The 24,770-nt window shown below is 43.0% G+C and overlaps 2 protein-coding genes across 12 annotated transcripts; both read left to right on the forward strand.

Moving 5' to 3' along the window:
- The first annotated feature begins 496 nt into the window (after nt 1-496).
- trim101 (tripartite motif containing 101) lies at nt 497-8,292 on the forward strand. The gene is made up of 10 exons (XM_036533651.1): nt 497-748; nt 2,474-2,637; nt 2,972-3,146; nt 3,589-3,684; nt 4,143-4,376; nt 4,694-4,716; nt 4,918-5,042; nt 5,564-5,790; nt 6,980-7,100; nt 8,184-8,292. Exons 1-9 carry the CDS (start codon nt 584-586, stop codon nt 7,064-7,066), a joined length of 1,296 nt encoding a protein of 431 aa, XP_036389544.1. The 5' UTR covers nt 497-583; the 3' UTR covers nt 7,067-7,100; nt 8,184-8,292.
- Nucleotides 8,293-13,305: 5,013 nt separating this feature from the next.
- On the forward strand, nt 13,306-24,284 carry tpd52l2b (tpd52 like 2b). 11 transcript variants are annotated; one of them, XM_036532990.1, is made up of 9 exons: nt 13,306-13,549; nt 15,555-15,703; nt 15,964-16,112; nt 16,684-16,743; nt 20,834-20,935; nt 23,011-23,037; nt 23,523-23,564; nt 23,821-23,869; nt 24,092-24,284. In XM_036532990.1, exons 1-9 carry the CDS (start codon nt 13,531-13,533, stop codon nt 24,173-24,175), a joined length of 681 nt encoding a protein of 226 aa, XP_036388883.1. In that variant the 5' UTR covers nt 13,306-13,530; the 3' UTR covers nt 24,176-24,284. The 11 variants fall into 11 exon arrangements, with proteins under 11 accessions (XP_036388883.1, XP_036388873.1, XP_036388874.1 ...); XM_036532980.1 differs by lacking the exon at nt 16,684-16,743 and adding an exon at nt 18,924-18,971 and having other exon boundaries at nt 23,520-23,564; XM_036532981.1 differs by lacking the exon at nt 16,684-16,743 and adding an exon at nt 18,924-18,971.
- Nucleotides 24,285-24,770: the final 486 nt, after the last annotated feature.

Raw genomic sequence — 24,770 nt, forward strand, 5'->3', positions numbered from 1 at the left:
GTTATACATACTAGAAATGGTAGTGTTGCTAGAATTAGCAGGTTTTTTGCTATCTCTCATCTGTTGCATTTATTGGAGGTAGGACTTGACTATTCAATTCACACAGTCAACAGGAAGTGATTGTCACCTTTGCCCCCACTCTGTGCTTGGTCAGTGTGTGTCTCTTGCCTTTGGTGTGAACGGTCATCCAGCTGGACCGGGGGGCTCACGTGGTCACCCTCCCTGAAGGCATGAATGATAACGAGGGCAAGTAACCCGAGAAAGAGCACTGGCATTCCTCCCGCCTCTTAATATGGCATAAACGGGGCAGCCCCTGGGAGCATGCCGGTAACGGGACACCACCCGAGCCTCCAGCGGCAAGCTCGACCCGGGTCGGTAGGTAGGCGTGCCCGATGAGCGGGCCCCGGCGCTGCACCTGAGCCGACTCGCATTCCTGGCTCCTGACCCTGTTCCAGAGCTGCTCTCTCAGAACCTTTCGCAGACAGAAGCACACGCTCCCTCGCACACACACACGCCACACACACATACACACACATACATACAGCAGCGCACTGCCGTCTGCCGTCCCCTCCACTGCGTGGACATGTCTCTGCCCCTGGAGCTGGGCTCTTTCCATCGGGACCAGGCACTGGGAACGCTGGAGCGCCAGCTCATCTGCCCCATCTGTCTGGAGGTGTTCACAAAACCTGTTGTGATCCTGCCCTGCCAGCACAACCTCTGCCGCAAGTGCGCCAATGACCTGTTCCAGGTGAGGTCCAGCCACTCGCCTGTGGCTTCTTTCTGTGTGTGTTGGTCTCAAGAGAGGTACATTTTAATATTCAGCACTATTAAAATGAATCTCTGCACGGTGAATACAGATTCTGTTTTATCTGATGGGTGTTTTGTGTGCATATTATTTGAACTGGGATCATGTAATTTGATCATGGTAGTCCTGGTTCTTCAAAATCCATGCCAGTCATGCTATCAATACTGCAGATGTAGGTTAACTACATTCAAAGCTATTTTAACTCCTTGAATCACTGAATTATAGATAACATGACCCCCTTCAAAAGAACATCAGAAAACTACTGTATGTATGTGTCTTTCTTGTGGGAACTACAGTCTTCTGTGTTTGCCCCATAAAATGAAAGAAAATTTCCATGATGTTCACTCCTGTTGGTGCATGGCTGTGGATCTCAGCGATTAGACATGGACTTCAGAGAAAGGACCCCTTTAACCCCCTTTGAACAGCCAGCGTCCACTCACAGACACACAGATCCCAAACAGGTGTACGGATTACAACAGCTAAACTGGGATACAGTCCAGGCACATGTACTTGGCAAATAATTTAGTGCAACATATTGTTGATAAGAGGCTTTTGTCTTCACCTTGCGCACATAGTTTAGTAGTTTATCTGATGAAACAGACAAGGCTGAGCATAATTATAAAGTCACATATAGAAGGTAAGCTTGACAGTAATTGTCACAACAGTGCAGGCTTTTGCTTATTTGCTGATTTTTTTTTTTTTTTTTTTTGCACCAGCAACTTTCCATTGCGGTCATTGGCTCCAGTAGCACAATACCATCCCTCCTCCCATGCAATGATCTGGCCATGTTGCCAGGGCACCCACCAGTTCCACAGCACAGTGCATTAGGGAGTCAAACATCTTTATCTGCTTGTCCCTCTGTCCCTCTTAACCTCCTTCCCCCGGTTCCTTCTCTGAAAAATTGTCCTGTGTCTGTACTCTTGCGTGAATACTAGCAGCCCGCATTGACAGGGGATGGAAAGTGAGGTCTTCACTGAGTGAAACCCAGAAAATAGCAGCATGGGATGAAGAACTGAGATGTCTTACGTGTGGAATAAGGGTGCTGCAGCCAAGCAGAATTCATTATGAATTTATATTGCTGAGTCATTGTTTACATCTGCCTCTGAATAACAATTGTCGCTGCCAACATTGTCCTGTCTGGGTTGAAGGTGTTGTCGTCCCTGCCTGCTTTTGTGAGTCAGTGCAGTGACGATCCAGGCCCCTGTCCGCTCACAGCAGCTGAACTCTATTTCAGCACAAACTATTTCAGGCCCCTCTCTCCTTCTCTTGCTCTATCCTATCTCTCCTGAGAGAGCGAGAGAAGGGCAACTGTGGTTATCCTGTCAGTGTCCATCTGTAAGCTATACCACTGAGGCCCACACTTGTTTACGGAAACCTACCCGTTTTTTCTGTATTTATAAACACCATCTGGGAGAGAGGGCCTCTGCTCAGCAGGGGATGGCAAGTTGTGTGAAGTTAAAGGTATGGCACATGAGGTGTGGCGCAATTAGTAAGTGGAACAACTGGAATGGAAGGAAAACACCACTGCATTTTGTCATTCAGCAGAAGTCCAATTAATTCAGTTACACTACCGACAAACACAAGGTGAGAGGGCCTGAGACTGTTTCTCTTTCGCTGCCCAGTTCACCAGTTTGGGAGAGAGAACTGCATGGCGAGTGAGAGGTGTAGCCGTCTTTGTTCCAGGCGCGGGGCACCATGGTGGGCGCTGGAGGACGCTTCCGGTGCCCCTCCTGCCGGCATGAGGTGGTGCTGGACCGTCATGGAGTCTACGGGCTGCAGCGTAACCTGCTAGTGGAGAATATCATTGACATCTACAAGCAAGAGTCTGCCAGGTTGGCTTGCGCACACCTGAATCATTCATACCATGTCTGTGAACAGTCTTCAACCTCCATTTGAAGGCTGTTTACTGTTTACCAGTGAGGGTGCAACTCACCATGCCTATAAGTGAATGTAGAATCAAACATAAGCATGTAGACATAACAGGAGGAGATTTATAAATACACCTTAAACTACAGACCTCAATTACTCAAACAATTAAGAGGTTGTATGGGCACACAAATGACCAATAATGTGGACCACTTGTCCTACCCAGGAAATGAGTGAAATGAAAGCCAGCCAATGAATTGGTTTTATTACCCTTCTTCCTACAATACTTTCTGGCTTAAGCTCAGGGCCGCCACCCAAGCCCAAAGGCCAACCAACCTGTGAGGAGCATGAGGATGAGAAGGTCAACATCTACTGCGTAAGCTGCCAGGTACCCACCTGCTCCCTATGCAAAGTTTTCGGAGCACACAAGTCCTGTCAGGTGGCACCTCTGCATGACATATACCAGCAGCAGAAGGTGAGTGGCTCTGGGTACTTTTTGCCACCGGCAATTTATGCATGAGTCCTTTAAGCAGCCCCAAAGGTCAGTGGCTTGGGGGCAGGCTCTTTGTACGCCAGGAGGGTACTATAAGCAATAAGATGCATGATGGTGACATTGCACTATCCAAGCAGACTGATGTGCTGCAATGAATTTTAGAGCCATGTGGGGGAAGAATGACATTCGATTAAAAAACAGGCATCAAATTGCATATGTGTTCACCAGAGGGATGAAAATTTAAAGCTAAAGATGTAACAAGGGCTGCATTTTGAGCAAGAGGGTGACCTAGTTTTTGTGCATTATCTGTCTTTATTATCCCCAGTTGGCATTTCTCTGGGTACTGTGTATTCCCCTAAGGCATTTATTCAGAAAACCAGGAGAATGGAACGCATCCTTAACTGCCAAGGTCTTTTTTCAACAGGCTGAACTCAGTGATGGGATTAGTTCTTTGGTTGCTGCCAATGACCACGTCCAAGCTTTTATCAGTCAGCTGGAGGACACCTGTAAGAACATTGAGGTGTGTAAACAGAAAAACGAAGCTTATTCCTCTAAGTGTTTATCATTAAAAAAAAAACAGTGCGCAGGGTCACGTCTGTCTGTTTGTCATTTTCCTTTATCTGAGACAAGGCATTTCAGAGAGCACCACTCCTTATATTACTTGGCCTTGGTTTAATTACTTGTGTTTACTTGCCCTTTTTTAGTGGCTCCCAAGAATGCCCAGAGAAAAAATTTATACCAAATATATATTCATATAGACCCACAGGGTTTTAGTCATTTCCAGAACAGATAAACAGAAAGGGGTTGAAAAAATTGCCATGAAATACAGCAGTCTGGTGATGTCACAGAAAAAACAGAAGTACTACGAGGTCAGATCACCATACCCTTGTGCAGTAATCCTGTTAAAAAAGGGGTGAAAAGCCTCAAGTTCCAGCACTGTTCTTCTTTAACATCAGACTGCACCATTACTCCCCAAAGGACAACTGTAAGAGCCAGAAGCAGATTCTGTGCGAGAAATTTGATCGCATGTACAACATCCTGGAGGAGCGCAGGAAGATCATGCTGCAGCGCATCACCTACGAGCAGGAGGAGAAGACGGGTCACGCCCGGTCCCTGGTGCGAGCCTACGGGGAGCACGTGGAGAACAACTCCAAACTGGTGGAGACGGCCCTGCGCACCATGGAGGAGCCTGAAATGGCTTCCTTCTTACAGGTACCCAAGAAAGAGGCTCTCCCCCCCAGTCTACCTCTGGGCCTTTTTGCTCTCAAACCTTGTTGTTCATTAATCACACATTAATTGTCAAGAGTGGTCACCACATTGTTTTTAATCGAGCAAAATTTTAGTGTATCAATTATTTTAAATTAATCTAGATTTATAAAGAGAAACACTTAATTTACTAAAGCTCCTTATTACTTTCTAACCTCTGTGAGGGGGAAAAAAAGGAAGCTCCAAGACAACCACATTGCAGTTAAAAAATATGAATAGTCATGGTGACTGACTCTTTTTCTGTGTTGTTCTTATTGCTACAGAGTGCCAGAGCACTGATCGAGAAGTAAGTGACCTCTCGTCCTCTGCCCAGTCTGCACCTCAACTGTTATTGCACATGACCGGGCTAGTAATTCTGTATGTTTGGTTTGACCCCAATGACCCCGTCCCTCCTCCCCATCTCAATTGCTCTCCTGTGTCTCTCTCCCTCCCTCTTTTAATCCCTACTCACATTCATCTCTCTCCTGTTTCTTCCTCCCCCCCACAGGGTGACTGAGGCCACCAGTTCCTCCACAGTGGAGGCCCTGGAGCCAGGGTTTGAGAATATGGACCACTACAAGGTGGACTTCAATGCTGAGGAGAGGGTGCTCTATCAGCTGGACTTTGTCAAAAGTGAGTATCTACAACACTTATGTTAATCATGATGTCATGTTGGCATGTTCATGATGAGGAACTGTGTACATGTTTCACCCCAGTATGAGGCCAAGTATATAAAAACACTTATTACGGCTAGTTATCAGATGAACTCTTTGATGAACAGTTCTATCTCTGGGTCTTTCTTAGTGGTAACAAAGACAGTTTTGAGTACTTCATTCTTATTCATTCAAAAAAGCAAATATCAGGTGCAGACTACATGATTTTTTGATATCAATACAGTTTTACCATTCTTTTCTATTACTTTATCTAAAGACAGAATAAAGCCATAAATACTGCCCCACAGCAAACAAAGGTAACTACACAGAATATTCCCCAAATCATGTGCTGGATCGATTTTCTATTCTCTTCACTTAATTGTTGGAGTTAGGAGTTATGACAATGCATCTGTCGTTGGGGAAGAATCTTAAGATAGTGCAAAAGTGAAGTAGTTTCAATGATATACAGCCATCCATTAGTACATTGCTCTGCTCCACCAGCTGAGGAAGAAGTAGAGGAGGAACCGGAACCGGAGCCAGAACCAGAGCCCGTACCAGAACCTGTCCCAGAGTCAGAGCCAGAGCCAGAGCAGTTGGTAGAGCTGAAAGGGGACAGCTGTGGGGCCAGTGGCCCTCCAGGGGAAACGGAGGACATTAGGGGGCAGGCTGAGGGATGTGCTGACCCTAAGAAAGAGCTCCTGTGTGACCAGGGGCTAAACATCCAGCAGGTACAGACCCTTCACTGAACCTTTGCTCCCTCACTCCCTTTTAGCCCAAATCCCAAAAGTACACTACTGTACCACACAATGTCATTTCCTGAAACTCTCTAATTGTGGATAATGTTTTATATCACAGACATAGCATCACAGTCACTTATGTCACCATTTGTTTTAATTCAATTAAGTGATTTCTCTGTTTTTCAGAACTCTCCCAGATTTTGTGTTGCTTACAGGAAAATGGTGTGCTGAAAGCATAGTCTTTTTTTCTTTCTTTTCATTCTCGTTCGTGAGATAAATGGATAAAAGACCTCAGCCACCTACAGGGTGTCGTCTCACTCACACGCTTCTTTGCCGTCCTCTTGTGAATATCTGTCACCCCACAAGGACGAGCCGGAGCTGTGGCACGATGAGCATGATGCAGGGGACCTGGAGCTCCAGGGCCTGCTGGCCGAGGCTAGCGAAGACACCAAGCTGTACCCCAGCTGGTACAAAACCAACAGCTGGCAGGTTGTTAGCCCCAATCTGGCAGTGTCCAGTGAGCCTGCAGAGGGCTCTGACAGTGGGTCCCAGCTGACCAAGCCAGACCCTCATCCCCAGTCCCTGCCCCTGTGGATGGGCAGCAGCTTTGTTCCCGTGGCTTCCGAGGATCCAAATGGCCAGTTAATGAGCGGGGGGTTTGTGTCCTTGGCTGCAGAAGAGAGCTCTGGGCAGGGGGACAGCTCTGTCAGCAGAGGCACTGTGACTTCCACACCCCCACAGGTCAGTTTATCCTGGCCAAGTTGCGGCCCAGTCGACCTGTTCCCTGTCTCCAGCACCATCATGAAGTCATTCCTGCATCATGGCCATCATTGCCTCATCTCAGTCATCCTCTCTGCGGTCACTCTGTTGTACTCAAGGAAGGAAGGACCTGTTTTAGGTGTCTTTACATTTGCCTGATTCCTATTAAAGGAATTTACACATTGATGAAGTTTTGTTATTAAATAAGTTTTTATATGCATCCTTTAGAAATGGAAACAAATTCCCCTGTTTTTTTTCTTTGTGGAACTTGGTGTAGTTAATGGTTAAACCTGGGACAAAATGCCTGGTAAAAGAAGGGTTTAGTCCTGTTTAGACACCTGTGCAAGGTCCTCCCCTCTCTCAATGTATCTGTGTCAGCTTTTCCCCTCCATGTTCTTCCATTCCCTCCATTTCTCCATAGGCCGTCACCCTCGTCTTTTACATCCTGGCTTTGGTGGTCATCCTTCAGCGGGTCTGGGGTCATATTCAGTGCATCACTTGTTCATAGCAAGGCGGGCCAGATGGAACATAAGTGAACTAAGGTATCAATGGGTGGGATGGTGCATAACAATGCTACTGCATCCTATTTGGCCCATGGTAGTCTCCACTCCTTGCTAACCTTAATATCCCTAGTCAAATTAATATGGCACCGATGTCCTCTTGTGTAATCAGTGTCTTTTCACGGTGACAATAATTTGCATGTCAGGGTGAGCTCAGATGTCTTTGTTTGAAGTCCTGTTGTAACACATACTAGATCACGGAATAAAATACTTGCTATTGGTGCAATAAAAATAGCACCGTGTGGAGTAAACTCACAACGCTACTTCGTCAGCTGGTGAAAGTGTGTAATATGTTGCTGATAAAATTGAAGTGGCTGAGTGCCACTGCTTACATAACCTGAGGTTGACTTACATAACTACACTGGTTGACAAGACAACATCTGCTTTCCTGTTTGCTTGAGTGGCCACTTAAAAGGGCACAGCATTTCTGCTGCCCTCACATTCTCCACAAACAGGAATGAAAGTATATACATTTTTAGCAAGCTCTCAGATGGTAATGCACAAAGGATTGTTTCTTTTTAATTTGCATTGCGCTCACGTTTCTGACAAACTTGGGCTTGAGTCCTGCTGCTCTACTATGTTTCACATGACATAGCAGCACCAAGTTTGGCTGTAGGTGTGTATCAGAAGATGGATGTGTGATGGTGTCCTTCAAAGAGGTACAGCTTTGCAGCTAGTCATAGTACCTGCAGAGCCTGTCTGGGACACTGGTGTGCAGTCAAGTATTTTCCACCCCAAACCTAACAGGAGGCCAGGAGCAGCCATTCAAGAGCTTTCCATGTTTCAGCTGTCAGCACAGAGAAGGAGATGGAGAAAGAAGGGCCAAGCTTTCAGAGCATAGTAAAGGAAGGGGGCAAGAGAAAAAGCAAGGACGAGTGTGAGGGAAAATGATGAGGGGAAGAATGGCACCTGCTTATGGCTTGGCACTCCCCTGTTCACACGGACTGGAGACTGGTATGGCTGGACAATGAACAGACACAGAGACGGAGGTTATATATAGACAGATGGAAAGGTAGTTCATAAAGTTCAGTTTTGTCAATGTCTGTTCCCTCCCTCCTCTTTTAGGGTCTGGTCCCTGCAGTGGGAACCCAGGACGGGAGAGTGACGGAGCAGAGCATTGACACGCCCTTTGACCCCAGGCCCATGGCCCCCTTGTGGCTGGACATGTAGACGCACAAAGGCAGGTAGCAAGCAGGGTGCCTGCTGGCACAGGTCTGTGGTGCCCTTGTTTCCAGCCCCACCTCTCGTCCAGTCATAGTAAATCAGCTGGGGCAGCCAGTGGATGCTCCTGGTCTATAGCTGCGTCTGTTGCCATGACTCTTGAGAGAGGCCATATCTTTCCGTTCTTAGACAGATGATGTCAGAGGATAGCTTCTATACCATCATCAAAGTCAAAATTTTCATGGCAGGCATTTTGCAGAAAAGTGGGACAGATTTTGGGGAGAATTCTTGCTTGACATTCATGCAACATTTTGGCTTGATATTTTACCCATATAGAACCTATAACTTGATCCATGATCCATTTGATGTACACGTCATTGTTTTCTGCCATATGTTTTCATCTAGATAGGCATCACCATTGCATGAAAAAGGTTTGCTGTGCTTTGGCTTCATGTGTACCATCACAACAGTATTAGCACAGTTGTGAATCTGATACGTGTGGATGTTTGTGTGTCTATCTCCTCATCTGTCTGTCTGTGTTTTCTCTTTGGGTGGACTCTAGAGAGAATCTAGCAACCCCACACAGACAGGACCCAAACCAACCCCAGCCAGCCAGCCAGCCCGACTTATCTTCTCCTTCTCCTGGCTGAATGCACTCTCCAAAAAGAAGAAGTAAATGCATTACCAGGACACCTTGTTCACACCCCACTCTCCTCCGCGAGCAGGCGCAGATTTCAGAACAGTGTTGACAAGTTAAACTTGTTAAGAGTGTATTAAGTTCTCCCTGAGCTGACATTAAAAGGACTTTCATGTGTGCTTGCAAAGGATCCAATAGACCACACAAATATTATCTTTTGGGGGAAAAAAAAAAGATTTTGTTTGTCAAAGGTTTTGGAACCACTTTAAAAATACAGAATATTCAATTTTCACCTTCATCTTTGTGGTCAGAAATAGAATGACAGAGTAAAAATGGAAACTGTGGTTTATCTTGTTTCTGCAGATCATGCCTCTGTTGAAAGGAGCCTGCTGCTGTTTGGTTTTTGAAACGTGGGTGGGGAGGATTTAGTGTCATTGATCAAACAAACATTGTCTTTCAATTCAAGGAGAACAGGCTTCTTGCAGTAATGCAAATGTTTGCAAAGGATCTAGTGATCAGTTTGCATGTCTTAATATGAGCTGTCCTTTTGATTTCCTGCAAGTGTTTTTCACATATCTGTGCTTTCAGATTTATTTTTACATGTGTGTTGGATGTGGATTGTGTATGCCTGTGATTGATAAAGTCTTACATAAAATTATGCTTTTGGGTATTATGATATAAGGCATGGCATGTCCAAATGTTTCTTTTATTTAACTGACAATATTTTACTAATAAAAATTTTATTGGAGGGTTTGTAGAAATTGTTTTACTGAACTGACCAGGAATTTCATGCTGTTGTGTCAAACTGTACCTCTGGCTGAACTGACCGTTCAGTGTTAAGAAGTACATTTTAATAAATGTTAACACAATTGTTTTTTTTCTGTTTGGTATGTTTCTGATATAAATCATGGAGAATAACATTGACACATTCTGTATTTATCAAGTAGGTCCAGTACATATAGAAATCGAGAGAAGTCATTTAATTGATTTATTAACATTGAATTGTCATTTATTCTCAACGTCTGTTTGAAATTGATAGGCTATCATTTGGAGATATGCTGGTGCAAATTTATCACCCTACAATGTAACATTCAGTTTAAATTCATTTTAAATAACATTGTCAAACCTGAATCATACCAGCACAAATAATCTAAGCCATCCAAATAGTTCTTGCATCAGTACTCTTGCTCAGATTTTCCATTATAACCTGCAGTATTTTCTTTGTAATGTCAGAATTGATGTTACTCTAAAGGAAGCTACACTAAATAACAAATACTCTCACCATATTCCATTTAAACAGTTTTAGTTCACAATTTATGAACCAATTATTTTATTGATCATTTTCCAATGGCTTGCATAAGTTTTTTATTGTTGAAAGCTTTTCGGGCCATCTTCTCTTCTTTAGCCATCTGAAGGAATTCTCGCAGCAGATGAAAAGTCAGATCGAGAGAATTGGGCTTCCCTTTCGCATTAAGCCTTTTTGACCGTGTCTGCTCTTTCTCGCCCGCCTCAGAATTGGTCTTTGGGTCCCTGGCAGCAGCACAGACCTTTCCGGAGCTTGTCATTGTTGGTGCGATTGAGCCTGGCTCCTCTTCAAAGAGCGACTCATTGTTTAGGCTGCCAAGGGGAATTTCAGTCTCTACATGTGGTTCAAGAAATTGCCATTGCTCATAGTCCATAAAGGTGGGTCTTCTGCCTTGAGGCCTATGAAGGTCCACTGGGTGGCATTCACTCCGTGACCAACAGACCCCAAAAAACAAAGACATCAGGATGAGAACTTTGCTCATGATGGTTTCCCCTTTGTCAGATGGTGCAATACCCTGAGAATACATAAAATAGTGTTGTAGAACATTTCTTGTCAAAGAAAAAGTGCCCCATTTGCATGCAGAAACGTACCTACTACATCATATGTTCATATTAACAAAAGATAATATTTAAATGAGTCTCAAACACCCACGTTAACTTTGTGTTGTGCTTAAAATGGTGAACAGTAAAATATCACTGAAACAAGCTGAGGCAAGCCTTCATCTGTTGCTAATTATTTCACAAAAGGAAATCATAAAACTGGATCACTTTTAATGTATGATTATGTCATACATTAAAAATGATCCAGTTATATGATTTCCACATAATATTTCAATATTACTTCATAGCACTTAAAATTAGAGCTCATAAATATTCATAACATCTTATGACAACATCTACATCTGACATCAGTAACAAGAATAGCAGGTGTTGTGTCATGTAGACATTCTGTGTACAATATAACATGAAATTAAAACCTTTTAACTAATGTTCTACCCATATTTGGAAGTTGAGAAGCTAACACTCTTTCTGAATATGTTCTGAAGCCGGACAGTCACATGATACTCTTTTCAAAATGATCTCAATATGTACTTACAATGTCCCAGGCAGAAAGAGTCCCCAGATTTTGCACAATGAGAAGAGTAACTGAAGAGTCTCTTTGCGAGTTAAGGAATGATGGGCTGGTTTTTATAGCTTGCAACAGACACATACTCTATTCCTTTGGGCCCAGTGGTGAAGTAGACCAGCAGTCACAGCAGAAACATAAACTGCTGCTGTTGTTTTCAGCCCGCTTCCAATTTTACCAAAGATGTGACCTGATACCACAGATCAGCAGATTCAAGTGATGATTCTGACACAGGAGAAGAGATGGGATTTGTGAATCAGTGAGCTGAGAATGTCTTCATTAAAATCCATCAAGTCAACCCACCACAGATGGTAGGTCAAATAAGAACTTCATTAATTCAGTGTTAATAGAAGACGATTTTTTCCCCTGACACTGCTATTATTGCCAAACGGACTTTCTCGCTTTGCTTCTGATTATACCTACCCATTAATATGCTAGTAAGATATCCTCAATTTATTAACCATTTCCTAGAGATATGTGCGGGCAAATGCAAACTGAAACCCACTACCTAAGAACTCATAACATCACAGAGAATGTGTACATTCAATACAATATTTGTGGCACAGTTCAAAAAAGAATGTAAAGGGGAAGGATGAAAATACAGGAATATTATATTGCTGTGTACATTCTTCTATACATCATTAAAAGTTTCAACTCACATATTGGTGGCTAGCTGGGAGTATAATTTTTCCACACAAATGGCAAAATGTGTCAAAGATTTCTTGCAAAGGCTTGCATGTGCAGTAGTGTAGCAGCAATATCCTTACAATAAGGATACAATGTTGTATTTAGGTGAGGGTTTGACAAATCTATTTCTATTTCTATTTTTTGCAGGGAACTATTCAGTATCTGTTCTCCTCTGAGTATATGTTTCTAGCGTAAATTAAAAACAACAACAAAAAAAAAACCTGTAATGGAAGAGCTACAAGTCTTCAACCAATACAAACTTCATAAACAGTCTGCATATATAAAAATACTATAAATACTAGGGCAGAGAGAAAATTATTTAATGGGGGGGGGGGATCCCCTGGGGGCCTTTAATTATACAATCCTCTCAGAGCTGGCAGGGGACTCATCTTGTTTTTTTCCCATGTGGCAGCATGCAAAGCCTATCTTCCAAACACTCTGTGGGGACAGTAAGCCTGTCAGACATGTCAGACCCATCAGTTTTGCACCCAACACGACCAAACAGAATTCAGTCATCAACTGCTCCCAAGACACCAGTGAATGACGATGATTTGCAAAGTCTCCTTTGTTTTACAGTCTGGATAGCACACTCTGTTGTCAAACTTTTACTTATACATTATGTTGTAATGGCCAACAGCACCACTCAGAAAGTCCTAATATGACCCCCTTACCAAAATGTCACACTTGATCATACCCATTGTCCTGTAATACTAAGACAAAGTCATGTTAAAAAGAGGTTTAATTTAAAATTTAAACCCTGCAGTATGATATATCAATGGACATTTATTAATAAAATAATCTTTATATTTTATCTTAAAACCTAAAATGGTATCTACTGGGTAATTTTTCCTGCCTGTTATTTTTTATCATTATTTTATTTATTACAAAAGTTATATTTTAATCTGAATAGCACTGCAAAGTCGACACTGTTCACAAATAATGACTTTCATTCCAGAAATTAGAAAAGTCACATTTATATTCACCTGCGTTTTCTGCGATAAAATTCTTTTTATATACATTTTGTGTTTTTTCCTGACTATTATTATTTGGCGCGCCACCTGCTGGTGGGTATAAAAGCCAAACTATTTCTGTTGGGTCTTGGGCCATATTATTTTGAGCGGGTGGCAGGTGATTCGCAGATTTCAAGAGTAGGCTACTACTATTAGTAGGCTACCTCTGCAACTCAGGAATGAAATCAAGAAAATATACAAATTGTTGTCTTTCTTAAAACTCAAAATTTAACGAGGAATGACGTCATCTTATTGCGCCGGAAGCGGGCGGTGAGCTGGAACCCCATCCAGCTGAGCTGGCTCTGTCTGGTTTGAGTACCTAGCCGCGTCTGTCTCTCCGGATTTGTTGTTGTGGAAGCCCGTGTAACAAGGGGAGAACGCTTTGGGTTACGCTAAATCGTGGGTGCGACGCATAGGAAGCAACTTTTGCATTAAACTGACTACTTACGACGTTGGAGACCACGCATTATTAATACGTTCAACGTTATGGATTCTGCAAATCAAGGTAAAACGTGAACGTAATAATAGTCGGAAATGTTTTATACTGCCAGTAATTGCATGGTTTCTGGATATAAAGTAACGTAAGCTACGCGATATGAATGCCATTGGGCCCGATGGGTATCTTAATGTCAAAGACGCCAGAGAAAGACGGAGGCTGCGGAATCGAATTACGAATCCATATTAGATGTTTCATATTTACACAACAACCTATGCTCGTGATTTTATGACAAAAGTGATGTTAGCATTACCTTGCATGAGCCTGTTGTGGCAAGGCAGAATTCAGCTAGTTATGTGGTTGAGAAAGATGCTTGCTTCCCGATCGTAAACAACGGCAACACTGGCGGACCATTCTTGACAGCGACGAGCGAACCAGGGAGCCAGCAAGTATTCTGCACTTGTACGAGGATGACTAACGTTAGCCAGCAAATTAGTCAGTTAATTTTAGGAGGCTGGCTGCCGATGCTGTGGTATTGTTTGCTGATTAACATCAACGCGAAAAGCAAACCAACAAGTCACACCAGCATGTGTTTTTAATATAACTTCGCTAGCTAGCCTTGCCTTCCCTATAGATATGTAACACGCCGTACCTAGCGTTAATCTGTAGAACAACTGACACACCTAGTTGGATAGCTAACTAGCTAACATAACAGCTAGGTGACGGTTATGCGGGTTTAGCTTGTAGATACTGTCCAGACCACAAACCCCAGTGATCTGTTGCTAGCTAGTTAGCAACATTTTAAGGTTGGTGCAAATTATTAGGTTGCACCTAGCTTGCTAAGCAACCGTCCTTTCGTACATCAAGCCCTTCTCGTGCTCATGAAACTTTATTTAGTCAGCACTCGAGGTTTATCTTTCTGAAATCAGCTATTAAGTTAGCTAAAAGTTATCGTTCTAAATAATGCAAACAGTCCTTAGTGGTTCGCAAATATTGCGAAAAACATAGAATGTAACGTTAGCTAGCTAATAATAGCTAGTCATCTGGATAGTTGTACTTCCTGTTTTTCCAGTGTTTTGGTTTGTGATATCTCGCCACGAAATCCAAACGTTGAGCTAGTCATTTTCTTCAAGAAGTCGTTGCCTTATCAAAGTCACGCCAGCTACCCAGATGGATAATGTAGTACAAATGATAAACGAAGTCATTACCATATTGTTGATTAGTATTGCGCATTCAAACATCCAAGAAAGCTATTCGATGTATTTTGACGGAGGGTGGGGCTGTATTAAATTATTGGATAACTAATACTGTATCACAGGTACCCAGCAAGCAAAGGTGCTTTACTCATTTCCCAGTCAACAAACTCAGTTGAATCCTTATCACCGCCCACCGCTTCCAACATTCTTATACAAATTTGTCTAATCAAGCTGATTCATATAAATAACACGTTTCTGCTTGTTCATACATGTTGCTCAAAATGAACATTTTGAAGGATAAGGAAAGTAAAGATTTGGAGAGCTCCTGTCAGTGGAATGCTAAACATTCATAACCCTGATTAAACACGATTTCGAACATCAGTCTGTTGTGTCTTTTAGGTGGGATTGGTGGATAGATTTTAAACATCCAGACTGCCATCCTCTCTGTCACTCTGCAGTTTTTTATCTGACACAATTTTACTGGCTCTCCTTATTCTGTGCCTCACTCTGCCTGGCTTTTATGATTATGCCTTCACCTGAACATGGTCCAGTGAGGTTCCCTGGAGACAGTGAGTGCTCTAATGATTGTTTGAAAAGCTTCTGCATTTCCATCTAGAGTTACTCAGTGCTGCGGTACTTCTCCCCTTAATCACCTTCCCTTCCCGGAAATTTCATCCCAGTACAGAGTGCTTGCCTTATGTCATGATGGTAACTCTCAATGCCTTCTGTACCATAAGATCAGGGATTGGCAGAATTGGGCAGGTGTTAGGTTGCAGACCAGCATGTCTGTGGTTGACTAGATTTGGATGTCCCTGGGTTTATGGAAATGAATTGTCCGTTTCTCTTCTCTCTCTGCTTGTGTCCTGGCGATGGCGTAGACATTAACCTCAACTCTCCCAACAAAGGCCTGGGGACGGACTCTCTGACGGACGTGTCAGTGGAAGGAGCTGCCGGTAATGCAGCCAGCACGCTGCCCCCCGGGCTGACCGAGGAGGAGGCAGAGGAGCTGAGGTCTGAGCTCACCAAGGTAAGCCTGCTTACGTGCGCCATGTCTGCTGTTCACATGCGAGAGCATCAGAAAGCAGGGATCCCTAAGCAAAAGAGAGAGCTACAAACTGTAAAAGAATAAATAACCTCTGGGATATATGCAGTGGTGTCACGGGTATCTAATGTTTGGGCCCGTAGTCTAGGTTGCTGAGTAAATAGCTTTACCTTTCTCATCTGGAAGCACAGAATGCTGGGAGACAAGCAGCATAATCGCGTGACCTTGCTGTGCTGTGTCCACAGGTGGAGGAGGAGATAAACACCTTGCGGCAGGTGCTCTCTGCCAAAGAGAAACACGCATATGAGCTCAAGAGGAAACTGGGCCTGAGCCCTCTGAATGAGTTCAAACAGAACCTCACCAAAGGCTGGCAGGATGTTCAGACCTCCAATGCGTAAGTACCTCTGGTATTACATTGTTGTCCTGGCCTGGTTAGACTGACTGAAGGTTCAGTCTGTTGAAGCCTGGCTCTGCCAGTAGTGAAATTAAAGGCAGACCTGCTCCTGAGACGCCAACCCTTCATTCAGGTCCACTAGCCAGACACTGTGAAAACTATGCCTTCTGTGTTAAAAGACTTAGAGAAATAAATTCACTTTGGTTGAAACCAGAGCTCTCTACAGAGTCAAACACCAGGTGTAAGAAATATTTCAGACACAATAGTTAGCATTTATTGGCTGCAGAACAGCTAACATCTGCTATTTGCATTGCAGTTATAGTGTTAAATAAACCATGGTAACAGCTGCTGTGCCTTGCAACCCATTTAACAGTTTGAGGTATGTTGGTATTGAACAATTAAATGAGGCAGGACTTTTCTAAGGCTTGAGTGTGTGTGAGTGTTTCATTGTGACTCACAGATGATTCATTGGCTTTTAAAAGGTACACTGCTCCAGAGATCAGTCACCAAGAAACCATACATGAAGGAAGCCAGTACCACTTTTTCAAGTTGCCTGAATCTCTGTTTCTAGCTATGTGAAAACCACTGAGAAACTTGGGGAGTGGAATGAGAGAGTTACCAGTTCTGATTTGTGAGTTTTGGCTAGCACTGTGGTGGCATCGCTAATGTTTGCTCTGTTCTTCTCACTCCACCTCAATCCCTGGGCTGAGGGGCAGACAATGCACCGAGACCTGACTCCCAAGGCTTAAGGCTATGACAGTGATAGCAGAAGCTATAACAACAGTCACAGGACTTTAGCATCCAATCAGTTCTTATAGCTAATTGTTGTCATATAATGCTTTATCGTAACATGTGGAACATGTCACACTGTACGTATGTGTAAAAAGATAAGTGATCTGAGTTATTACACAGCTCAATCCTTTAAAGAGTAGCTTGTAAGCATATGTGAGTCGGGTCTCGCTGTAACCCTGTTGGAATTGCAGATCATATTTCACAGGCTCGCACTGAGGCATACACTGACACTAACCCCCTAACCACTTTCTCCCTATGTTACATTCCTTCTAGTGCGAGGTGCATTATGTTTACGCGCCTGCTTCCTGAAGTGATGGTGACTCTGTGGGCTAGAAAAGCCACTGTAGGCGGGGAGGGGGAGGGGGAGGGGGAGGGGGGAAGAAAGAAAAAAATGTTTTTATGGTTTTGGGCGTTTGATATCCTCAGATGTCAATTTAGTCTGGCTTGTGCTGCCTCTGTCTCTTCTCTTTTTGTCTATTTTTACTCATACACATTTCCTACTCTGAAGCAGGTGAAGTTAATTTTTCCTTACCAAATCCTTCCCACGGCTCATATTAAATCATAGGATATGATTGTTAACACACTAAGCAGTCTCGAAACTAATAACCATTGCATCAGGTTTTACCATTTCTCCCATTGATCTTCTCATTTAACACTGGCCTTTCTGGAAGTTAAGACATTCTTTTAAATTGGAAATGTGCATTATTCTATATATTCTATAATAATGCAATAACAGGAAAGGGAATGGACACAAAATGTGAATGAGTTTGGCTGTCTTTTTTTTAACCCCTCAAAGGAGGGTGTTGTCATTCATTTCTTGGTTCAGTAAAAAAAGATCATTAGCAAGACTTGTTCCCAAGGTGTAATCTCACTACCTATATAGCTCAGAACTACACATTAGAAGACTTGTGGAATGTTTTTGGCGTAACTGGCTTAGCAGGGTCCTTGGATGTGTGCCTGTGAGATATCTTGCATCGCTACGCAATATGCTGAAGCTCCGTCTCCACAACCGGCTGGACGGCTGAGGCGGGCACGCCGGCGGAACGCATGAGAGAGATGCGGTCTCATTGCAGAGAGCAGCGGAGCTGTCTCTCCGCCTGGTCATGTGACTCGCTGAGGGCAAGGGTGTCAGATGTGCAGGGCGCGGTGACGAGGAGAGCGTGAGAGTGGGGCCGTGTATCTGAAGCTCACAGTGCGCTACTGTCTCAGCAGGAACAGCTGTGTGGCTGATACCGCACGGCCGTTTTAAACTGACACGGCCCAGTAAGCCGCTGTTTGACTTAGTAAGAAACAGCGTGCTGGCTTTTTTTGAGTGTTGCGGTGTGCACAGTTCTTAAACAGTCAAGATTCTGTGAAGTGATTTATGCTTTCTCAGAACTCTTTGGATAATTGCACTCCATTTAGATTTTGCACTTTTGCACAATGAAAGGGATGTGTATAACTTGCCAGAATTAGTTCATATGAATACCCAAACATTGAATGCAAAATTTCTTTGCTTTGCCACTATCAGTTCATTGAGCCATTTAGTTAGATTGCTGTACTACTTAAGCTAGCTATTGCTTTTCCATAATAGTCAACTGGAAGCTACAGCATTGCCCATGCAACCTCCTAGCGGTGTCTGCAACTGGCTTAGTTGTTGCAGGAATGTGTAGATGTTGTGTGTCTCTGTTGTCTTAACTAATCAAGCAAGTTGTTGAGTCTCTGAACTTTAACCTGTGTAGTTTGAAAGAGGAATTGTGTGCGATGTAATGGCCAAAAAATTTGACACTGTTCTCCTTGTTGTCCTGGGTAAATCTGCCTCTGTCATGAGGCAGAACTGATATTTCTTGATGAAACAGAGAATATACCCTGTCAGTGGTAGTGGTGATAATTGTTGCCTGTTGTTTGCTTTTGTCTGATGTTGAAATCATGTGTTTTGCGATTGTGGCCTAATTTGTTGTCATCTATATTCTCAGAGACTAACTTGCACTTTGTTCCATGAGAGTCTCGTGAATTTAATGTCACACTGTATGTTTGTAGATATCTTTCAGCAACGTCAACTTTGGAGGACATAACCCATTCTGAAGCGTGAGTTTTTTGTTTGTTCGTTCTTGTCTGTTTTATTACCTGTTCTAAATTTAAAGGGTGTAAGTGCCATTTTCCTGTTGACGGTTCTTCCTGCTGCTCAGACTCTCCATGGTTGTGAAGGTTTGAAAGTGTGGTGATGGGACCAGACTGCATTTTGTTTTTAACTTTTAACATGTCTGCCTTTGGCAATACTTGTCAGCCAAAAAGAAAGAGTTTTTAGCGCCTTTCGTCATTATCAGTATTACTGTGATTGTTGCTGGTCAGGTTAGAAATGAAGTGTGCACCACGAAAGTGTGAGGAGGCATGTGTACTTTAAGGTAAAGTGACTAACGAGCTGAAGTCTTTGAGAGGATAAGCAAATATTGACGGAGAACAGTGGGGAGTGGCACCAAGCAGCGCCCTGTAGCAGGCCTAAAACAGGACCTGCAGGTGTGCTCCGTTTACCCTAACATTTACTCTGCTCCCTTATGCCGGAACTCTAACTCACTGTATGTGCCACGTCTTGGCTCCCATCATGTACTGCACTGAAGAGGTTGTAAGGATTTGCGTGTGGGAGAGATGTGTTTCATATAAAATGGGCATGTAGATGTGGTTTTAGAACAGAGTGTTAAAATTTATCATGTTTTTAAAACCTGTGGTCCTTGAAGGTAAAGCGTCACAATTTAAATAGAAATGATTATTTATAGCCTTTTTTCCAGTTACAAATCTTATCTTTAAAAGCTGGCCCTTTAAAACTTGGATAATGTGGAAAAGACCACCATGGAGGGTTGTCTAATGATTTGGGCTTAAAAAAGAGTACAGTAGTATGTGGTTGACCTTGGTCTTTGTTGCATGCTGGTTTACCACAGTGAAGATGTCATGTAGTTTACTCATAGCTATTGTCTGTCAACGCTATAAAACATACGTGGGTGCTTTCTCATTGTTTCCCCTTTTCTACTTTCCTGTGTGTTGAACTGCTTGGGGGGGGGGTTGTTTGTTTGTTGGAGGGGATGGTTTTAAGTTCCTTTAGGTAAAGCATGGGTCTGTGTTTGACAGCTAACCCTTGGAGAATACCGCATAGAGCTTTACTTTGGTGTAATGAAGATTACTTCATTTGTCTTTAATAAGCACAGAAAGTGATGGAATAAAGCAGGAGTGATAGGTTGCTTCATGTAAAACTTATTTTTCACAGTGAAAGTTTTCTGTATGGCAGGTATTGTGAGTTAGCTGTATTCAACCTGGGTATTGTCCACACAATGCATAATGAACAGACTGGATATATAGACAGATTAATGGATTCATTAAAGAAATTGAGGATAAAGGAATTCAAAGGAATTCAAAGGAATGTCATGAATTGTGTCACACTACACTGTTAAGATGGTTTGCTAAATAAAATCATAGCTAAATGCAACACTGCCCCTCAGCTAGTCGGAAAAGATTTAAAGATTTTTTTTTTCTTGCCTGTAACTTTAAATGTGCCTGAGAGCACCGGTACCTCAGTCTGCATATTTTCTTAAACTATACAGAAGCATTTAAACTGCAATTGAATTGACCCCTGCAGTGGCTGTTTATGTGTAGATTTATGTGCATTGAAAGCCCAGGTGTATGTGTGCTTTGCTTAGATATTGTATATAGATTGACAGCTGCCATGGCCTGGCTGCCTTTTCTGTGGTGGGGTCTCTCTCTCTCTCTGTAATTTTTCTCTCCCGGGTCCTGTAGCTTGCAGTGCCTTTCTGTGTAGTCCGTGGGCAGACTAACCCCTTTGTGGTGAACCCCACTCCTGTGGCATGCGGGAACACAGCGCTGCATTGTGCACCTAAGCCCTTCCGCTGCTGCTTTGTTCACGTGGGTCTGCGGTTGTGTCTCCGTCTTCCCACTCGCAGGTATAAGAAGACTCAGGAAACTCTGTCGCAGGCCGGCCAGAAGACATCCGCCGCCCTGTCCAACATGGGCACAGCCATCAGCAAGAGACTGGGCGACATGAGGTACTGTCTAGCACCCCCCTTCCCTTTGGGCAGACCACAGCAAATGCTTCTGACAGAAACAATCCTTTCAAGTTACGCATTTTCATGTAAGAATGTATATGATTGATTTCTGATTTCCAGCAGTGTCTTATTATGAAGTCTTCTTTTGGCTCCCATTTTGTCCAGCGTATTGTTTTTCTTAGTTTGATAACCCATATTGAGCAAGAAAAATGGAAGCCAAATAATACGACATCTCTGTAATTGTAAATTTGACGAGAAGGGAGGTTTTATGTGTCGCTTTTTAAACACATCTCTCAGCTGGAGATTATTTTTCTTGAGCTAGTCAGTCATATGAGATGCATGACAAGAAACACCCTGTTTTAGGCCTGTTGAATAGGCCTCCATTCCCCCCATTCACTCAGTTACCTGATAAGGAATCCCCTTGGGTGTGTGTGTACTTTCAAGAAGACTATGTGGAACGTCTTTACAGTATATAAATGTCAGTTATGGTTTTACTGCTGAACCAGTATAATCCTTACAACATGTATCACTGGTACTTTCTAAATCTGTAATGTATAACTGTTATTTTAGTTCTTAAAAATGAAACGGTGCGCGTCGGCCATCTAAAGAAATGGGGGTTTGGATGTGAAGCATTTTTCATTAGTGATAATAAGGCTCATCCACATATCCATATATATTTAATAATCCCACTGTCTGCAAATATTTTTGGGTCATATTTCCGTTTGTGCTGGTATCTCTGCCCTGTTGCAGTGTTTCTCAGTTACGGATGTGTGTGTTTTGGCATGTGCCTGATGGCCTGGCTTCCTGTCTGGTCAGAGCTGGCTCATTTATAGTTAATGGCCTTTCAACAGCATTTCCCCTCTCTCCTGCATGATGCTTGGATCTCTGTGGCTTTCAACCTTTTGTTCTTTTAGTCATCATTATTGCAGTTCCTTTCCTTCGCCTAAAAAAATTGGCAGTGTTAGCAAAATGAGTTCGAAGGAATTGCGGCAAATTATGCTGTGAACAGTACAGTGTTTTTGTTTAATGGACAACTGTGACAGAAGTCTGCCATCCCTAATTTTACTCACAGACATGTGACAGGTCCCATTTAAAGTGAAATCTCACATAGGAGCTCTTGTGACATGTGATGTTAGAAAGTGGAGAGTACAGCAATAGAGCACCATTGGTGCCGTTGTAGTACCTGGCTCTGCATTACACAGGCACCACACCATTTAGGTGCTGTGGAGCAATGCTTGGTTGCTTGGCAACAGTAACTCTTGGCGATATCCACGATTGGTCACCAGGAGCGTGACTGTGGTCCTCCTTGGTGCTAATGTGTTTACTGCAGCTGCAGAAGGCAAGCAGCCCCAGTGGATTTCTCAGGGGAAATGGAGTTATTCGAATGATTCATCTCATTAAAAGCAACGGTTGAATGTATCTGCGATGTTGACGATCTACAGATAGATATGATCCGATACAAATTTAGATAGATATGATCCAATAAAAATCTGAATTGGACTCCAAAACGTAATGCTTTATCTGCTTTAGAAGCTGCCGTGCCACTAGAACATAAGGTAGCTATTCCCAGTATGTATTACTGTGTAGGCCACTATAGTGGATCATTCAGAGTTCAACACTGCAATTTAATGGAAGTGGAATGGAGGGTTGTTGTCATAGTTCATTCTCAGTCAAAGGCTCTCTTTGCCTCTGTTCATTTGACAGCCTCATCATTTTTGTGTTAACCCTACCTGTATTACCCTGTCTTATCATAGCCACATTCAGTACACAGACAGGAGCTCTCACATGGTTTTCTGAAGAAGTACCAGGTTCCCTTTAGCTGAATTTCAGAAACAAAAGTCTCTGTCTTGGGCAGGGTAGTAGGGAGTTGTTTCTATGCAAGGACTACATCTCCCATCAGCATCTGTTAAATGTTGCATAATGGTTTGCCTATGTAACTCATCCATGGTGTTAGCAACCTAAGGTGCCCATGCCTCGCTGTTGCCCGTGTCTGTGTTTTCCTGCTTGATAGCTGAAAGCTGCTTTTGCTTACCTTGATTTTCCTTTTGTTTCATCGCTGCCTGTTGGTCCTACAGAGCTCTGCCTTTTTCACATTCCTTTGGGTAAGAAAAAACGACAAAAACACACTGTAACAAGCACATGAGAAATTTTTTGTCCTTGAAGTGAAGGTCAAGCTCTGTTTGTTGTAATTTTTAGAATTTACTTCCCCGGCATAAGTTCAGCTTAGTTTATATTTTTTATACAAATTTAATTGAAAAGGCTAGTGTTTTTTTTCTCTCCCTCTTTGGCTGTTTAGCATGCCTGAATAATTACTGTAAATGCAACATGAACTTCACTGCGTCTCTCACACCACTCACAAATATGCACATTTCTCTCTGGGGGAAGCGTTTTGGCTAAGGTCACCACAGGACAGTTAAATAGAGTCTTCTGTCTCACCATTTACAGTTGCAATCATAACTTGCCTGTCTGCACTTGGAATGCTTCTAGTCTTTCTGTTTTGGGTGATGCTGCTGCTTTGTGCTCTGTACTGAATATTCCTGCTTGTCTTAACCCTCACTTCTTTGTCTCCTTAATGCTTTCGAAGTAGCAACTACTCCATTCGCCATTCAATAAGTATGCCTGCAATGAGGTAAAGTACTTGGTAAACTGGCAGATGATTTCTGTCTTACTGTCAGTGGGGGAGCTGCATTTAGTGATTGTGATTGTACAGCCTGGGAAGGAATGGTTTTTTTTAACTGTGGTCTCTAAGGCTGGTCATTGATAATGCATGCCCTTTCAACATTCCTGTACATTTTCAAGTTGGAATACGTGCAGTTCAGTTCTTCTAAGAATATTTTATAATGGTTTAAATGATATTTTTAATCTGAATTGTCTTTGTTTTAAAGGAACTCCCCAACCTTCAAATCCTTTGAGGATAAAGTCGGAAACATCAAGGTAAGACGTGACTTTTCAGCAGAAGGTGGAGCTGGAAAGAGGATGTGTTTCAGTGCAGTGTCAGACCTTTTTTTCCACTTGCCCATGACATCACCATGCCTTTGAAGTTGTCAGGAGCGGCTCTAGCACAACCACTAATGAAAACGGAAATGAATAAGTAAGCCGGTCCTTCCTTGCTTTAATCCCGCTTTCCATTTTGCTCTCTTGTTGATGGGCGCGCAGTACAAGGTCGTCGGTGGCCGAGGCAATGGAGGAGTCCAGTCCCCGACCGAAACAAAGCCAGTTCAGGACAACGCTCCCTTCTGAAGCGCCTCTTCGCAGGACTGTGACGTCACTGCATCACTGAGTGACCCCTGACCCCCTTCCCTCCCTCTACACGCACACACACACACACACACACATACACATGGACGAACACACTCACGCTCCCTCACTCTCACTTAGCTGACCAACTCCCCACCTCCTCCCTCCCCCTCCTCACCTACTAAAGCATGGCATATCTCATTTCACTGTACAAATACAACTGCAAAGGAAAGTATGGTTACATTATGTCAGATCGCCACAAGTTGTAAAAATGTTTAACCATTTTGTATTATAAACTATTTTACACTGCTTTGCATAATGTTTTTACATAACTTTTATCAATATATATAAATATATATATTTAAACAGTACTGCCAACTGGCATTCATTGGTAGGTAGGGGGACTCAGAAGAAAAATAATAAAAAGCTAAAAAAAAAAAATTGCTAAAAATATGAAGCTGAAAGTGTCAGTTTTGTACCTGAAATCCTCCCATGCTGAGCATTAACTTCTGTCCCTTTTTTACACACAGTACAATGTGAAGCAACACTATGCTGTGCACCAGGTGAATGTGGAATCTAATATATCAGCCTTATACAG

Source organism: Megalops cyprinoides, chromosome 7 (genome assembly GCF_013368585.1).
Source record: "Megalops cyprinoides isolate fMegCyp1 chromosome 7, fMegCyp1.pri, whole genome shotgun sequence".
NCBI classification, from domain to species: Eukaryota; Metazoa; Chordata; class Actinopteri; order Elopiformes; family Megalopidae; genus Megalops; species Megalops cyprinoides.

Excerpts from the sequence above, each read along its gene's own strand:
- trim101 (XM_036533651.1), top strand. The coding sequence starts at position 584 with ATGTCTCTGCCCCTGGAGCTGGGCTCTTTCCATCGGGACCAGGCACTG. Across the intron at positions 4,717-4,917 it reads GCCAGAGCACTGATCGAGAA|GGTGACTGAGGCCACCAGTT; the intron begins GTAAGTGACCTC and ends TCCCCCCCACAG. Across the intron at positions 5,791-6,979 it reads AGGGGCTAAACATCCAGCAG|GCCGTCACCCTCGTCTTTTA; the intron begins GTACAGACCCTT and ends ATTTCTCCATAG.
- tpd52l2b (XM_036532990.1), top strand. Across the intron at positions 16,744-20,833 it reads AGAGTTACCAGTTCTGATTT|GTATAAGAAGACTCAGGAAA; the intron begins GTGAGTTTTGGC and ends TCCCACTCGCAG. Across the intron at positions 23,870-24,091 it reads ATAAAGTCGGAAACATCAAG|TACAAGGTCGTCGGTGGCCG; the intron begins GTAAGACGTGAC and ends ATGGGCGCGCAG.